The following is an 18779-nucleotide window of genomic DNA, read 5'->3' on the forward strand; positions in this document are numbered from 1 at the left end:
GGCTAATAGAAGTAACACTGTAGCAAACATATTTGGTGCTATGTCTTTTTGTACAATAGTCAGACTGCACATTGTCTTCCACAGAAACTCCCAGATAGGTGTCCCCTCTCCCCATCCATAACATGCAAATTGCTCAAGGAGCCTCCCCACAGCATCAGGTGATGAGTTGGCAGAGACCATACTCAGCTTTGTCATAAGTTGCAGAGAACACTGAGAGTGGGTCCTCACATTTGCACATCGATGGAGTCTCTTTGATGCCTTAATTCAAAGGCAGTTAGGGATAGGCTGCTCCACGCTGTGGCCAATGAGCACAGAATAGATTACTAAACACAATTATTTGATAGATGTAGTTTGGCCGCAGCCTTTTCTATTTAGCCATTCTATTATTTGGTCAAAATATAAAAACACATCATTTAAAACAGCATTTCACCTGATCCCATGCTTGTTTGGAATTTCTGAAAGTAATGCTCCTGGATTGAATGTAGTAAGTAAGAAGTTAGAGTAGCAACTGTTGAGATTCTGAGTTTGACTAGCATCTGTTTTTCAGCCAAAACAAAAATGATCTCCTTAATTTTTAGTTATTTTTGGCTGCTCATAGAGATATCAGTGGAGAACATCAATCCAGGGGACAATTATTTTAATAGTTGGGATCTTTTACCTTAAGGAAAAAATAGCTTTTAAGTGTCCCCAAAGTGGTTCTTGGTGGCTGGGTCTGTTGGAAAAGCAAAATAAGATTTTTTTCCCCTGGATCCACTAGGAGCAGCCTGACCCTTGGGTTTTCTGAACAACCTTTCAACAAAGAGTAGATTGATGTGAGGAGAGCAGCTGCTTGCAGCCTCTAGTCTCTGGAGATTTCTCCAAAAGACCTGCCTTTTCCCAGAAGCAAATTGAGTCCCCTACGAGGCTTTTAGGTTTGATATCCTGAAGCAACTGGAGTGAAGGGAATGTTAAAGAATGATGCTTGGTTAGCCCAGAAGGCCAGAGGAGTGAGCTGCATTTGAGTCTAGGAGTTCTGAAGGGGAAACCCTGGAACCCTGCTTGGTCCTGCACTCTTGGGGCCAACAAGAAGGGCTGCTGTCCTTTCCCCTGCATGACAGGCAGCCACAGATGTCAAGATGCAGGCACCCATTTTCTAGTAGTGGTGGGGTGGGCTGGGCTTGACTTTTTGACTACTGCCCAACCAGATTGGCACTTCTTTTTGCTGACCAGTCAGCAGTAAACTCCTCTTGCCTTATGTATTAAAATATCGATATCCTATAAAATTGATGCATAGTATGTAAAATATTGTATACAAAAGCATAGAGCTGGGTAGTGCCAAAGTAAATTATCTCCTCTCATTCAGCAGCCCCTGAGGACAGTGTCGTCAAAGACTAATGACAATCATGACATTCGGTCAAACAAGGGGCCACGTTATGTCCCATAGCCTCTTTTCTGAAAAAAAAAAGGGGGGGATATTTTAAAATGTGTTCTAAGATATTGAATAAATTTAAAAATGGAAAGATTTTATGTTTAAAGCAATAGAGTTTACAATAGCTAGAAAACTCCTCCCAACATTTTTTTTTTTTTAATTGAGCACTATATGCCTGTCATGCCTGAGGCTGCTGAAGGGCACAAGACAGTCTTTCTCCTAAGGGAGCTAATAGTCTGATTAACAAGCACAGACAATGAGGGGAAGCATCGGGTTGTAAGAGAGCTCAGAGGAGGAGATGCTGTACTTATTTTACTGGCTTCTGGACAGTGAAGACTTTTCTGCAAAGATGCTGCTTTAAAAAGAGTGGGTACACGGCTGGGTATGGTGGCTCACATCTGTAATCCCAGCACTTTGGGAGGCTGAGATGGGCAGATCACGAGGTCGGAAGATAGAGACCATCCTGGCTAACATGGTGAAACCCCATCTCTACTAAAAATACAAAAAATTAGCCGGGCATGGTGATGGGCGCCTGTAGTCCCAGCCACTTGGGAGGCTGAGGTAGGAGAATGGCGTGAACCCGGGAGGCGGAGCTTGCAGAGAGCTGAGATTGTGCCACTGCACTCCAGCCTGGGCAATAGAGTGAGACTCCATCTCAAAAACAAAAAACAAAAAACAAAAAACAAAAAAAAAAGACTGGCTGCACTTTACCGTATTCTACATTTCACTAAGAAAGGGTTCCTAGTGATGCACATAGAAACTTAATGACCAGGCTGTGAGCAACTGACCCCATCAGGCCCCCCTTGCACTGCCCATCCCCAAACATGACACTCTAGGCCAACCCGATGGCCTCAGGACAGGAAGATCAAGTCAGGCAGAAGGCTAGCAGAGGAGTCATTGAGAATATGTAGATTCTGGATTAAGCTTGCTGGGGTCTGAATCTCCATTCTACAATTGTATGACCTGGAGTCTTATTTTTTTCATCTGTTCATCTGTACCGTGGAAATGATATAGCACCATTTCATAGGACTGTTACAAGGATTCAATGAGAAAATTAAGTACAAAGTGCTTAGAAGCATGCTTTCTATATAGCAACAGACATTCACTTTTATCATTGGCATTCCAGAAAAATACAACTAGCCCTAGAAATCCAGTTTGTGGAATAACCTGAGATTGCATGGCACCTTTGATTCTGAAAAATGATGAGTTTTAAATCTGGGGCATGTCTACAGTAGACTCAATATCCTGAGTATTGAGCTAAGTGTTATTATTTTAGTGTATACACTTTCCATTGTGGAAACAAATAATTCTTTAAGAAAACAACTTCTTCTCCCCCAGGGAAATAAGAAAGAAATTATTGTCTGAGTTGATTTGGATTCCATCTCATGGATCTCCTTAGGGGATTGCAGAAGAGAAGAGTGGGGAACAGAGGCAGGCACCTGGCTTGTTTTGCCATTAATGTTCAGACTGCTTGGATTGAAAGGGCCTCTGGGATGCAGTCGGTGCTTCTGGATTATGCTATATTGTTTCATTTCACTGCTATCCTTTTAAAAATATTTTATTTTGGTTTTCCAATATTTTTTGAAATATAAAAGCATAGTTTTTGGTACCACAAGCTATACCTCTCACTCACCATGTTTCTATTATTTCTTTCAGGCATACCCCATTTTAAGCAAATGAAAACACAGATTTATGTCACAGACATGTTAATGTTGGGGATTTTTTCCCCTTTGGAACATATTTTCCTCAAATGATGACTTTTAAACCATTTCACTTAAAAACAACACAAGAAAACACAAAATATTGTAGAGAACCACTAACTCTGTATGTGGGGAGGGAAACAGCCTCAGGAGGGGAGTCAGGTGGGCCTTGGCATCTTCTTGGGGCAGGAAGCTGGGGAGTGAGCAGGGAGGGAAGCACCAGGTTTGGTGGCAGCTGAGATGTGCCTTTTGCTTGGCAGGGTTTGACACTAGCATCCTGCCTATCTGCAAGGACTCCCTGGGCTGGATGTTCAACAAGTTGGACATGAACTATGACCTCCTGCTTGACCATTCAGAGATCAATGCCATCTACCTGGATAAGTACGAGCCCTGTATCAAGCCTCTTTTCAACTCTTGTGACTCCTTCAAGGATGGCAAGCTGTCTAACAATGAGTGGTGCTACTGCTTCCAGAAGCCTGGAGGTAAGGTGGGATGGAGGGGTGGGGTCCCTAGCCCAGGGCAGCCTTGCTGGAGCAGAGGAGGACTGCATATGTCTATGAAGTGGGCAGAGAGCCACAGCCAGAGAATAAATAATTCATTCCATTTAATGCCAGGCCCAAAGTCTCATTTCTTCCAGTTTATTTCTGCTTTTAATGTGGTATACGAGAAAATCCAAGAGTATTAATCAAGGAGTCAGTTACTTCTGTCTATTCCTTCTGTCTGTTCCTTCCTTGGGAAGTCTCTCAACTGTCTGTTTTTTTCCTCTATAAAATGGGTATGGAAACCTTCACTACACAATCCTCTCAATGTAGAACATACCTTACAAACATAAGAGACAATGAATATCATTCTCATTGAGAAAGTCACTGGTCAGTTTCTCTAGGATAAGTTCAGATTTATACTAAGTGTCCTAGACAAGGATATTTTGGTTATAAATAAACTCCAGCTAATGAAAAAAAGAGACAAGATTTGGAAAATAGAAGAAAAGATACTGGGATATTTCATATAACCCAAAGTCAGACAGGTCGGCCTGCTGGGGGATTCAGAGTAGGGACAGGTAGCCAGTGGCAGATGCTCTGACTTTACCTCCCTCTGCCTGGGGGGTGCACCTGAGTATGGCAGTCACAGTTAATGGGACCAGCAGAGACTGGCCCACATCGGGAGAACATACAACTACAGGCATAGCTGGCACATCTCACTGCCAGGAAAGGAGGATGGCTGCTAATATGAAAATATTTAAGTTACGGATGCATAGACAATACACACACAACAAAAACGTGAGCATTCAGTGAAAGGTAAGTACGTGTGCATGAGATTTCAAGATATGTTCTTAAAATTACTAGTCAAAAGGCATGTGCCTTTTAAAATTTGAGCAATATTTCCCATTTGACCTCACCTCCAAAGAGGTTGTAACAATTTTTACTTTCACCAAAAATATATGAGAATACCTATTCTCTATGGCATTACCAAGCTTCTTGATTTATGAGTTAGGTTGAACATCTGTACATACGAAACATTCTTGAAATGTCTATATGTTCTTTGTATATTGTTTCCATCAGGTTCTTGTGTGTTTGTTTTTTAAGGATATTGGAAATTTTCTGGTCATAGGTATTGTAAATATTTTTTCCCAAATTACAGTTTATGCATTTTTGTTAGGGAGAAATTTTAAGATAGCTAAGCTTCTCTATATTTTATGGCTTCTAAGAAGCCATAAATCTTAGAAAGGTATTTCTCACTTTATCTCTTATGTTTCCTTCATAAGAGGAAAACTTTTGTTGTTCACTTAAATTCTGTATTACACAGTCAAGTAGGCTCCCAGCCTCCCTGGAGATGGTCATCCAGTTGCTATACATATTTAATATATATATTTAATTATATATGATATATAAATATATTTTATATATTTAATTATATATAATATATAAATATATTTTATATATTTAATATATAGCTATATTATATATTTATATTTATATATTATATAATATAGCTATATTAAATATATAGCTATATATAATATATATTTAGATCTATTGATCTATATTTAGATCTCTATTATGATCTGTATTTAGATCTATAGATCTATTGCTGAATACTCTGTTCTTACTGTTAATCAGTTTTAGACTTTTAAATCACAGTTGTTTTATAATATGTTTTAGAATCATCCTTTGCTGCCATTAATGTTTTTCTAGAATTTTCCTGGATATTAGTATGTTTCTTTCCCTCTGTGAACTTTAGCATTAGTTTATCCAATTAAAAACAATTCCTATTGGTAATTTTTAAGTATCAGGCAAAATTAGATTGATCAAATAAAAATCAATAGCAGTATAATATGGAATCATTTTGTTTTAGAACAAGATCTATCAACCAGTGGTGTTACATTTTTTAATTTTGTTCTAACAATTATACTTCCCTTGTATTTTTTATTGTTACCATTGTAAATGAAACAGGGTTTATTTTTGCATTATATTCTCTCCCTGGTGGTGGTTTCAACATTAATTTTGTTCCCAACCACCTTACTAAAATCTCGTTTTGTTTATAAGTTATTCTGTTCAGTTTGCTTAGATTTTTCAGGTGTGCAATCATACCATCTGCAAATAATTGTTCTCTTCATTTTCAATTTTTATACCTCATTTCTCTTTTCTAATTACATTTGTTAGTACCTAAAATCAATGTTAAAATAATGACCATTTAAAAATTTTTGTCGTGTAAATACTTGTAGTGATTCTCAGCATTAGGCCTAGTGGTAGTTTCGGGTTTGAGTTCATATTGTAACATCTGATTTTTAGCCTGGTTTCCTTACAACACAGAGCCTGTGTGTTAATGCTTTGCTTGGAGGTAACAGTGCCACAGCTGGCCACATGGGACGTCTCAGGATAGACTGCCCTTACTCTTGCAGTTGCTAAAAGCCAGAACCCCTACCTGTGGCACAGCATCCAGGAAATGCTACCTTTTATAATCCAGATGAAATTTGCTTCTCCTTTCCTTTGATGTTTTCAGTTGATATATTTCTCCTTTACTCTGAAAGCATCTTAAAACAAGAAGTCAACAAAATGTATTTTACAAGCAGTTTCTCTCATGGAACAAGCAGCAAGACCAGGTAGCATTGTGCAGTCTACAGGGTGAGAGTTGTAAATAGTTGCTTAGATACTTTATATGCAAGTGTGAGGCCTGCAGAAAGAGGCAGTATCAGCCAAAGATAAGAGCTCAGAGAACCAGAACTCCTCTGCCAAGGACAGGAGAACCGTGAACAAATAGCAGAACTCCCAGAGCCACAAGGTCTGCCAAGGCAAATTATGGTAAAACTCTGAAGAATTTTTGCTTGGAATGAAACTAACTTCTTTTCTATGACATGTATTTTGTCGCTGAGGACCCAGAGGCTGGGACAGGTGAAGAGACTTGCTCAAAGTATTCAGCTAGGAGGTAGCAGAGCCTAAAGTCTCATCGCTGCCTCGCCAGATCTCTTCTGTGTCTTCATATTGTCCTTCAAAGCATGTGTTTTACTTTCCTGGGGTAGTGAGCCATGAGGTCTGAAGTAACCATTCCTATCCATCCTTTTCTACAGCAAAACCTAGGCTATATAAGTATTTGTCACCTTTGGTGGGTTCGTCTGTGGATTCAGAACACTTCCCCACTAATAAGCCTTGGCTGATCACTTGCTTCCTGATAGAAAGGAAAAAGTCTATTATACCACCTATTAGATACTTGGTATTTGCTTGAGTTGGTGCTAGAAAGAAAAATTTCTATACAATGTAAGTAGCCCCCAAATACTATTTTAAGTGCATTGTGGTATGAGGTTTGTTTTTTAATTAGTAACACTAATGGCCCAAATTTGTTTTGTTGCATAGTAACAGCATATGGAACAATTGCACTCCCAGGTGTGTCATTGTCTACATTTCACATCAAGAGTGAAGTCAATCATTAGCGATTATACTCCATACCATCTGGAAGCTGACTTTCAGAAATTATTTTTTAGGTCTCCCTTGCCAGAATGAAATGAACAGAATTCAGAAGCTGAGCAAGGGGAAAAGCCTGTTGGGTAAGTACAATTTCTTGCCACTCATTTACCAACAACTAATTAAACCAGCCATGTCCCTTGTAATGATCAGCATGGCAATGGTTATTCAATTAGGGCTAGTGTTTCATGAAAAAAATGCCTTGTTTTACCCCAGGCAGCTGGACATAAACAGAGGACTGCCTGGTTGAGAACTGCTATGTGTTCTTTCGGCAGGAATAGTGGTTGGCCAGGGCTGGAGTCTAGCACCTTCTCCACTGCTAACTCCTCCCTGATCTTAGGCTAAAACAGATGTTGGCTTTTTCTTTCTAAGTAAGATCATTGAATGGTGCTCTCAAGTGCTCTTTCCAGTGCTAAAACTATCAAGTCTAAAAATTACAGCATTTCCTCTATTCCCCAGATAGGGTTGTCTGTTGAAGGAGGCAGATGAGCTGTACTCTCTTCAGAATTTATCAGACAGGGTTGAATGACATGCATGTGCTTAAACCTATTTCTGCCTTCACCTAATCCCTCCAGGAAAGTGTGCAGGCTCTTTGGACACCACGGAAGCAAGTGGGTTGAGTGAATATATGTTCCCCTGACATGCACATCTTGCAGGCCTCTCAAAGTGTCCCTGTTAGCTCCAAGCCTGCCTTCTCCAGCACGTGGAGGAAGTCCTGGCATTTGTCATAGAAACATTGGCCATTCTCATTGGTTTTCTGAAGAAAGGAAGAGCCTGCTTCGCTTTCCTTGCTTTTAAAAAAAGAAGTGTCAGCTGAAACACAGTAATACAGAATTATTCCTGTGAAGCATTCAGAGGCAGGTGCATTCCCCAAGCAGCCTGCCATTTCAGAAGTTTCTCTATTCATTTGAAGGAAATGAATAGAGAAGGAAATGGGCAAGTTTTCTTGCAGATTGTCAAATGTAGGCAGTCTATGAATTCCAGTGATTTCTTCTCAGGATTTTTTGAGCGATTTCAAAATGCATGTAGACTTCCCCAAAGTTGTCATGATTTTGAACTCTTTGGGCCTACATTCTTCTGCTGAGTAAAAGGACGTAAAGATATATTTCTGGTCTGAAGGCAAAGTGGCTGGATCCCCCCTCCCTAGGTTTTTCCAGTGCAAGGACTTGTGTTTATGGATCTCATTTCTCCATGTGGATATTATTTTGAGTGACATACCTATGATCCACAGGTAGTTGAAGAATTAGTACATTGCTGTTTATTAAAACATTCTTTTCATGCAGTATAGATATCTTAAACATTGCCTCATTGGTAAGGGTCACCTGTGATAAGAAGTCTCATTTACCCCAGTGCACATGAATGAAATGCCTACCTTTCTCTTAAACCCCATTTTGTTTTAAAGCCGGCTTTATCAATTTCCTACTTACGGAGATTACTCCAGCTGACTCAGAAAAAATGTCATTTGCTTACAAATTCTTTATGTATTCAGGGGTATACGGAGTCAAATAAATAAAACAAATTATTATCAGCTATAATTATCACATTGTAGATTTAGAGCAGCACCTACTTCTTACCAACCCAGGAGCTCAGCCCATTTTTTCTTTTTCTTTTTGGTCCAAAGAGGAGCCAGCTCTCTACATGTTCTCTTTCTTTGCAGTCCTTGATTATCTGTTCACAAATCTCTTTTTGGGCTACTGACAGCATCTACATTTTCTTTTTTATCTACTGCTCTTTGAAAACTAGGGATAACATGCAATGGCATACACTCCTTAATGAGAGGGTGGGCACCACTAAGCCTCTAACTGTGGCATCAGCAGCCTTTCCTAAGTGATAGATATGGTGTTTCATGGTCTCATTTAATGTCTGAGAATATGGTCATCTTGGTATAGCCTGGTGAGTAGCATGTTCTAGACTAGACCCTAGAGTCAGCTGGGTCTGGGTTTAAGTCTTGATTCAATAAGTCTTGATTCAAAATAGGAGCAATCTGTCCCTCCCATGCCACGCTTTTATTCTGGGATTGTTCCACTAAATAAAAGGCAAATTTGAAAATGTGAGCAAGCTCACAAAAATCAGAAAATTAGGGCATAGAAAGATACAGTGGTAGGCAGGAACCTCTGTTTTCAGGAGGCTGATGTAGATGGTGTTACTACCCAGATTATCTTCCATAGAAGATGCACACTCTCATGAAACACACACACCCTGTAAGGAAAACCAAAACTAAAAACTGTTATAAATAAAGATTACCCACAGTACGATGAGAATCAGGTTGACATCAGACCTACTGTTGGCAACACTGACTTAAGAGAAAATACTGTCTTCAAAGTGCCGAGGGGAAATAACTGTGAACCTACAATTTTAAATTTATCCCAATGATCATTCAAGTGTGATGCCAGAGATACTCTGAAACCATCTAAGATTCAGTCAGCTTACTAGCCACAGACTCACTTAAATATCACTAAAGGATTTATTCTACCAAACAACAAATGATCCCAGAAAGAATTATTCAGATGCAATAATGAAAAAGAAATGACATGCTGCTAACTGTAAATAAAGAAGACCAATAAAATAGTTTTATAGCAACCTAGAATTAAAATTCCAGACAATTGGGGGAAGTGAGAAAAAGGTAGTAAGAATGTGTTAAGCTTCTAGTTTGTTCATGGAAAAAAAAATATATAAATATATATATATAGACTAAATGTAGATTTCTTGATTTCCATAGAAGGCAGGAAAAATGGTAAGTAGGAAACAGATATGGTGGCAGAAATTCTGTAATCACAATAAATGTGAACAGGCCAAAAATATTATTATTGATTAGTATTTTAAAGGAGAGTTATAACAAAAATAATTCCACAGAAAGTTGAAATTAAATGAGGGTAAATACTCTTTTTTAAACAACATTAATATCTGACAAAGCAAATCTGTTTTTTACAATGCAATCATCTTGCTGAAATATCTCTTTTACTGTATTTTGCCACCAGTTGCTGTATAGACATGCCTTGCTTAGTGACAGGTCCTCAGAAATGTGTCCTTAGGTGACTTTATCATTGTGTAAACATCATAGAGTGTACTCACACAAACCTAGATGGTGTAGCCTATTGCTCCTAGGTACAAACCTGTACATTATTTTATTGTACTGAATACTACAGGCAATTATAACACCATGGGAATCATTTTTATATCTGAACACAGAAAAAGATTAGTAAAAATATGGTGTTGTAATGTTATGGAACCACTGTCACATACACAGTCTATTGACTAAAACGTCACTATGTGGCACATGACTATACTCATAACTTAAAATGGAATAGAGCTGTAAGGGAGAATTATATCCACAGTGGTCTTCAGAAACTTTGACATTTTCTTCTTGAAACTTACAGTTCAAGTAGACAAAGACTTGTTAGCATTCACACTTACATATGTATTCCTGAATCTAGGCATTGAATGTAGTCTTTCAAACATCTGCCACAGACCATACCACAAAAGCAAATTCAACAAATTTCAAATAAATGATCACAGATCAAACTTACTGGCCACGACACAATAACAATAGAAGTAAAATATGAGATTACTAAACCCCCATACATTTGGTTTCGTGAATACATATTGATCAAATATGAAGTAAAGTAAAATATACAAAATATCTAGAAATGAATGAAAATGAAAGCATGGTATACAAAATACATGGGAAACAACTAAAGTGAAACTTCATAGCTTCAAATGCATTTATAAAAGAAGATCAAAATGAAATTCACTAGATTTAACTTAAACTATAGGAACAACACAATTTTCTGAACAAACTAATGAAATAGACAAACATTTGACAATATGAAGAAGTGAAAAGGCTCAAATAGTGTCATGAATTCAAAAGTAGGATTTAAGCTCATAGAAGAATACTGTAAACTTGTGGTTCTCAAACTTTAGTGTGTACCAGAATTAGCTGGAGGATTAAATAAAGGAAGAGATTGCTGAGCCCCACTCTCTAAACCTCAGGTGGGGCCCAAGAACTTGCATTTCTAAGAGGTTTCCAGGTGGTGCCACTGCTGCTTGTCCTGGAACCTCACTTTGAGAACCACTGCTGTAAGTCAATTTATAACAATTATGAAAACCTAGTTGAAATTGATAGAAGACCCAAGTAAATCAAAACCAGGAAATTAATCAAAATGCTACTTTCATCCCTCAAAATGGGCACCAGGCTCAAGATATTTTTATGGGCAAATTCTTCAAAAGAGAGATTCTCATAAAAAAATATCTAGAGCTTACCTGAATCATTTTATGAATTAGGAACTTCAATAGAAACAATGCAGAAAACACCAAAACAAAATTATATGCCTCAATCACTGTATTAGTCCATTTTCACACTGCTATGAAGACATACCCGAGACTGGGGTAATTTATAAAGAAAAAGAGGCTTAATGGACTCACAGTTCCACATGGCTGGGGAGGCCTCACAATCATGGCAGAAGGAAAGAGAGCGTGTACAGGGGAACTGCCCTTTACAAAACCATCAGATCTTGTGAGACTTACTGACTATCATTAGAACAGCATGGGAAAAACCCACCCCCATGATTCAATTACCTCCCACAGGGTCCCTCACACAACACGAGGGGATTATGAGAGCTACAATTCAACATGAGACTTGGGTGGGGACACACAGTCAAACCATATCAATCACTTAGTAACATACTTGTAAATTTGTGCCACTAGCAATCCATCTTGTTAAAAGTATATAAAGCATAAAAAACATGATTTTCTCATGTTAAAAATATAATTAATAAGAGTAGTACCCATTCAAGGTTTAAAGGGAAAAATTAGAACTAATCAAAGAAGGAATTTTGCTTAACCTTGGGCAAATTGTTTAACTCCAGTTTATCACTTTTTTTTTTTTTTTTTTTTTGCCTATAAACAGCGAGATAGTAATAACAACACCTTATGGTGATATTGGCATGGCTTGATGAAATAATGCAAGTAAAGCACTTAGCTATTATTACCTCTTTCTTAGAGGCTAGAAGACAGTGACAAGGAATAGCTTAGAACTGTGTGATCCATAGACTGGTGGTGTTCATAGAACATTTGTTACTAGTCAGCACCAAGTGCAGTAGTTAATGCATATAAAAAGTTTTGTAACAATTTCACAGAGTCACTTTATGTGGTTGGGCAAAGTATTGGTAATGCTGGACTTGATATTTACTAGCGGATGCCTTGGGAAGATTAATTTTCCTAGACATCAGTTTCATATTAAAATGTAATGATGGTACGTATCTCTTAGAGTTGTGGGAATAAGAGATTCCGCAAACATATGTGTATGTACACATACATATGTAAGCATGGTTTAGGTCAGTGCCCAGAATAGAAGTGTTCAATACATGAGAGCTATTATCATTCCCATTTAAACACTGACATCCTTAGAGCTCATTGCATTTGGGCCTCTAAAGGTTAAGGGCCCTGTAATTTGACTAATAGCCAACCATCCCCATCCTCTGCTGCTGGCCCTGCAGCAGATATTCTGACATGTGAGCCCTCTTCCCTGTGTTGAGGGGCATTAACCCCGAGTATCTCTGCATGTCTCTGATTAAAGTTGCACCTTTTGTTCCCCAGGGGCCTTCATACCTCGGTGTAATGAGGAGGGCTATTACAAAGCCACACAGTGCCACGGCAGCACGGGGCAATGCTGGTGTGTGGACAAATATGGGAATGAGTTGGCTGGCTCCAGGAAACAGGGTGCTGTGAGCTGTGGTGAGTAAGGCCTCCTGCATCAGCCCCACAACGACCTGGGTGGCCTGTGGGTCCTCACTGTGTAAGGATCTCTGCAGAAGAATGTCGAGAGGTAACTCCAGTCTACATTAAGTTCATAATAGAGGCATAGTAACCCTGAAATCACATGAGCTCACATGTAGCTAGCTTGGCAAGTGACAGGAACTCACTATGAACAGAGAAGGGAGTTAGACAGAACTGCTGTAGGCAAAGAGCAACTTAGGCTGCCTTCACTTCTCATTTAGGGTTGTAAACATCCTGGGAAGGTAGGAGCATCTCAAGAATTCTAGGGCTCTTAAGAGAACACAGTTTGTAATCTGTGCCCTGAAGACTCACCTCAGTGGGGCAGGGATGTTCCTGTTTTCAGAAAGTAAACTGCTTGGTTTTACCCTACAATTAAGTTACATGCAAAGGAACCCCTGATGTGGGTCATGAGGTATAAGTGGAAACTAACCTCAACTCTTTTCTTCAATCTTTCAGAAGAGGAGCAGGAAACCTCAGGGGATTTTGGCAGTGGTGGCTCCGTGGTCCTGCTGGATGACCTAGAGGATGAACGGGAGCTGGGACCAAAGGACAAAGAGGGGAAGCTGAGGGTGCACACCCGAGCCGTGACAGAGGATGATGAGGATGAGGACGACGACAAAGAGGATGAGGTCGGGTACATATGGTAGTGCCCACAAGAAAGAGGACACAAGTTTTGCACAAAATTGCAAGTCACTTCCTATTCCTGCATTTGTATCTAAGACTCCAAGGCACCAAGGTCTCTTCTCCATTGTTGCTCTCTATACCCGACCTAAGGTTTGGAAGACAACTGCTTGTTCCCAGAGGATTCTGATTTTGCATATGTTTGTATGGGAGAAAGGGTGTTGTGTTTTGTTGTTGTTTATTTTTTGGATAGGGAAATGGCTGACTTAATTAGAGCCTCCTTCCTTCCTGTGAGATTTTTCCAACAAGCATGTGATTTATGTGGAATTCTGACAGTGCAGGGAGCCCCCACCCTCTTAAACGTCAAAGTTCCTTTTTGATTACCCACACTGGTGGTTATTACAGCATGGTTCCCAGCCTTACAGTGTCTAAGTGCTTTTCTTGTGTCCTGTAGATGTCGTGAAAAACAAAAAACACACCACACTGTACCTTTTCCCCCTGCCCCCATTACTCCCAGTGTTTATTATTAAAAATTAGTTTTTTTCACATCATTATATCTGGCTTCCTATAAACAACAGCCTTAATTCAGTCAAGACTCCCTTTGGGGAATTCATTTTATTAAAAATTGGTGTCTGGATACTTCTCTGTACATGCATAAAGACTGTGTGTGTGCCCTGCACACATACCTCTCAGAAAAAGTGTTTGGGTATCTTAAAAACTCACTTGAAAAACAATGATAAATTTGTCAGCTTATCCAGACCTGGAACAAAATTATTTGTATCAAAGTCCTTTTTTGCACTAACAGTTGGCTCTTGTAGCCTGCAGGCTGGGGAGGTCTCTTCTCTGTGCATCAGCAGAGTTACCGAAAGCCTCTGATTGAGCAAAAACCTCCGTTTGCCTAAATCACTTTTCTCGCAGAAGCCATGCGACTCCCACACGACACGGGCAGCTTCACAAGCCATCTCTTTCATTTCTGCTTGAAGCCCCCTTGGCTGCAGCAATCCTGTATGCCATAGGTTCCTTCCTTCCTTACCTACTCAAGGGCTTTTTCTAAGGCGTGCACACATATCCCCTGTTCTCTGAGAAGAGAGTACTATGGTGTTCCTTAAGAGAAGAACATTTCTAATTCTGAACTCAATGTTTTGCTTTTACTCCCTTTCTACTGACAAATCATGATAAGGGCACAAAAGCTGTACAGATTTTTTTTTTAACCACTCAATCCCAAATGGAGGCCTACAAAGAACGTCATAATAGCACATGGAAGCAAACCCTGGGTTTTTAAGAGCAAATTCTGTCCCCCTCTCACTCCCCACAAATGACAAGATACTAATGAAGAAAGTTCTTCACCATACTGTTTGTTTTAACTAAACTCACTCCTCCAAATTTGGTAGGGTCATCATCCCTACATTCCTTAGGATTTCTCTCCCTATCAAGCTGGCCCAGATACCAGTACCAAACAGTAGTCTCTGAAGTTCCCCCATTTCCTTCAGTACCAGTCTGTAAGCTCCTGCCCCATCTGGTTTTCATCTACCAGGATGCCCTCATCAGAATCAACCATGCAAGCAAGCCTTTCTGGCCCACATGTCTATGTCTTGCCTTCCCCATCAACTTCAGCCTGTCCACACAAAAGCCACATAAACTCAAGCAGAAATATGTTCAACCAAACCATGATCACAGTGGCAGCTGACCAATTCGCCATCCCAGATTGACCATTTGGATGTACCAACTCACCTTAAATTAGCATGTTCCAATCCTTGCATTGGCTGAATAAAGTGGCATCATACCTACAGTTGGTCTTAGATAGGAAATGAACTACTTGATATAGCAAAGTCTGTTGGCTTTGTAAATAACCCTGAGGTTTTGTACTTACTTTCCCCATAGGAAGACAGACCATAGGCAAACTCTGTATTGGGATCTCAACTCCATCACCTTTGTTTCAATATTCTTTTCTCTCTTGAACAAAACTGAGATAATTTAGAAAACAGGTGCTTAATTGTAACAACATTACTATAAAGTATATTAAAAATCAAGACATTATAAAATCTCAGTTTAGATCACCAAAGAAAATCATTGTTACTATCTGCTTTGAGCTTAGGAAAATGTACAAGAGAACAGATTAAAATTGAAAAATTGATTTCACTTAGAAAAACTTCTAGGAACAGGGTGAACCACTGATTTTAATTTGCCTAATTATCTTATGACAAGTATCAAATTAAGATGACACTTAAAGATCCTTAGCATTAACTTAATGATGGAGAAGAGTGCTCAATAGACAATTCCCGGTAAGGCAATGAGATGCCATTTTCAGAGACATTCTAAGAAGATATTTTGATTCATCAAAATATTAAATAAAAAGCCCTCATCAGACTGGAACCCCCAAATCGATGGAGCCACATTAGTAATACTTTTCATGCCTCACTTTGACATGACAGCATGAGATTTTTAAAAGATCCTTAATATTTTCCATGAGTACTAAAGATTATGAGTTACCTTATGCTTAGAAGTAGAATGTTTGCTTTCTTCATTTTGGAAATAGTCCTCCGAAAAGTCCACTTGTACCAGTGACAAGGAGTCACTTGTACAGTGACCAAGTACACATAAAATACTGATTATAAAAATAATATGGTGATAAACTAGTCCCTTGTTTGACACAGGTATTAAGCTGAATCCTCACGAATTCACTTTTGAAAAGTTCTTAATGAACAGTTTTATTCTTATTCCATAAACAACTCTTTTAATACAATTTCCTTGGTATCCAACTTAAATCCCAGAATTTTGTTCCACCCTGCTTAGTTGTTTGTTTATGAAGGTATTCTTGTTTCTACCAATATTCTAGGCATGAGAATACCTTATTACTGAGTTGGAGGTTTTGTATCTCTTTCTCCTCCTTTATGCCCATTTTCTTACCCACAGTGGCAAATGACAATGTGTCTGTTCAGGTCTGCCCCCACCACTCATCCCAGGATGCCACTCGCAGTTTTTTCTTGTTACTTGACCACGCTGTACAGTAACATCCAAGAGCCCGTTCTACAGTGGGTGGTTTTGGTCTTTTTATAACTTTTTCTCAAAGTCACTGATGTTTGTCCCTGTTAAATGTATAGCATTGTAATGAGAGCCCATCAAATCCTGAGTGTCAGTTTGTTGTCCCTATTGTAGATGAAATAGTGACGTAGCAAAAACCTAGTAAATTCTGAATGCTTTTCCACGTAGACTTATCTGGAATGTGAACACAACTCTTTGGTTAATAATAAATGCTTAACTGTAGTCCTGAGTAGGTGCATTTCTGTCTGTCTCAATAAATTTTACTTTGTCTGCAACATCTGAGTGTTTGTATTTCATTGGGTGGAATGTACATTTAGAAGGTCATGTCCCACACGCAATCACTACAGTATAGTATGAGCAGACACAGGGGATAGCTAATAAGGCTCTGTCGGGACTTCTGATTGTGGTGGGGAGGTCTGCCTGCCGGTGGTCTAGCCTGGCGCCTGCAGCACCTCTGGCACATACATGCCCTGTGCTACTCAGTCTAGACCATGGGTCCCCAAAACCTGGGTCACAGACCAATACCAGTCCGTGGCCTTTTAGGAACCTGGTTGCATAGCAGGAGGTGAGCAGCGGGTGAGTGAGTGAAGCTTCATCTGTATTTGCAGCCACTCTTCATCACTTGCATTACTGTCTGAGCTCTGCCTCCTGTCAGATCAGCAGTGGCATTAGATTCTCATAGGAGTGAGAACCCTATTGTGAACTGCGCATGCAAGATATATAGGTTGCATGCTCCTCATGAGAATCTAATCCCTGATGATGTGTCACTGCCTCCCATCACCCCCAGATGGGACTATCTAGTTGCAGGAAAACAAGCTCAGAGCTTCTATTGATTCTACGTTATGATGAGTTATATAATCATTTCATTATATATTACAATGTAATAATAATAGAAATAAAGTACACAATAAATGTAATGCACTTGAATCATCCTGAAACCATCTCCCTCACCCCTAGGTCCATGGAAAAATTGTCTTCCATGAAACCTGTCCCTGGTGCCAAAAAGGTTGGAGACCACTGGTCTACAACCACTCACCTGAGCCCTTCTTTTGGCTGCCTTTGCCTCTCTCAGGCTCCAGCTTTACTCCTTGCCTATCAGATTTCACTCTTGTCATCCTGTTTACAACCTTAAAGTTTTTAAACTCTGCTTATCCTTTCCCTCCCCAGCCAGTTATTCTCCAATTCTCTGAAAAACAAACAAAAAACAACACAACTTACCTCTCTTCCCTTTATGGGGACCCTAGGGTCTCCTCTCTTTGTGAATACACCACATATTTGTCAAACATCAGAAAGCACCCAAACTGGAACAGGAATTATTTCCGTTTCCCTTCTATCCACTTTTGGGCCAATGTGTCTATGACTTAATTATACCCTGAGTGAGTAATTTCTCCATGAGCTGAGGTAGAAACTATCTTATGAATAATTCCATTCCTTTACCCTCTGGACTAAATTTTACAGACAATTTACAGATTGACAGTTCAAGAAAAGTTGCTTCATAAATCCGCAAAATAACTAAGCAGGAGAACAAGGACCAATGTAAAGTCTCTGAGGTAGTTAAAGGGTACATTAAAGAGTTGTTGGCGTTTGTGAACACACTTCAAATTCCTCTCAAATCAGCAGGTAAAACCCCACATTTCTCCTAAAGTTGCACCTTCATGGATGCTGTTAGTATGTTAAAGGCCAAGACTAACAGAAGAAGAATTGGAAGCCAATTTTCGAGCTTTGTTTATAGAGCTGAACATAAAGGTCACGGTAGTTTCTTAAAGTTCTTAGTGGTAAGATTTGCTTTGATATATTGACTTAAAGGAAGATTTTAAAAATATTCATTCAACAAACCTTTATAGATTAATTGGTAGATTTATAGATTTCACTCTGTTGGATGGATGGATGGCACCATGGGCAGGAAACATACTCAGTTCTAGGAATATAAAAGTGAGTAATATCTGGTACCCGCTTGAAAAAGTTATTACCACCTTGAACAAGACAAGTGTAAATAATTTTTATTTTTTTATTTTTTTGAGATGGAGTCTTGCTCTGTCACCAGGCTGGAGTGCAGTGGCACAATCCTGGCTCACTGCAACCTCTGCCTCCCAGGTTCAAGCGATTCTCCTGCCTCAGCCTCCCAGTAGTTGGGATTACAGGCATGTGCCACCGCACCTGGCTAATTTTTGTATTTTTAGTAGAGACGGGGTTTTACCATGTTGGCCAGGATAGTCTCGATCTCTTGACCTTGTGATCCGCCTGCCTTGGCCTCCCAAAGTGCTGGGATTATAGGCG

At 39.4% G+C, this 18779-nt stretch overlaps 1 protein-coding gene across 1 annotated transcript in view; it reads left to right on the plus strand.

Annotated features, from left to right (window-relative positions):
* SPOCK1 (SPARC (osteonectin), cwcv and kazal like domains proteoglycan 1) overlaps positions 1-16777 on the plus strand; it is a 616468-nt gene extending 599691 nt beyond the window's left edge. Inside the window, exons 9-12 of the mRNA XM_050795625.1 lie at positions 3369-3590; positions 7085-7147; positions 12660-12797; positions 13296-16777. Of these exons, the coding sequence (XP_050651582.1) occupies positions 3369-3590; positions 7085-7147; positions 12660-12797; positions 13296-13486 (614 nt within the window). The 3' untranslated portion in view covers positions 13487-16777. The remainder of the gene's footprint in view (positions 1-3368; positions 3591-7084; positions 7148-12659; positions 12798-13295) is intronic.
* The last annotated feature ends 2002 nt before the right edge of the window (positions 16778-18779 follow it).

Source organism: Macaca thibetana, chromosome 6, assembly GCF_024542745.1.
Source record: "Macaca thibetana thibetana isolate TM-01 chromosome 6, ASM2454274v1, whole genome shotgun sequence".
In the NCBI taxonomy this organism is placed as follows: Eukaryota; Metazoa; Chordata; class Mammalia; order Primates; family Cercopithecidae; genus Macaca; species Macaca thibetana.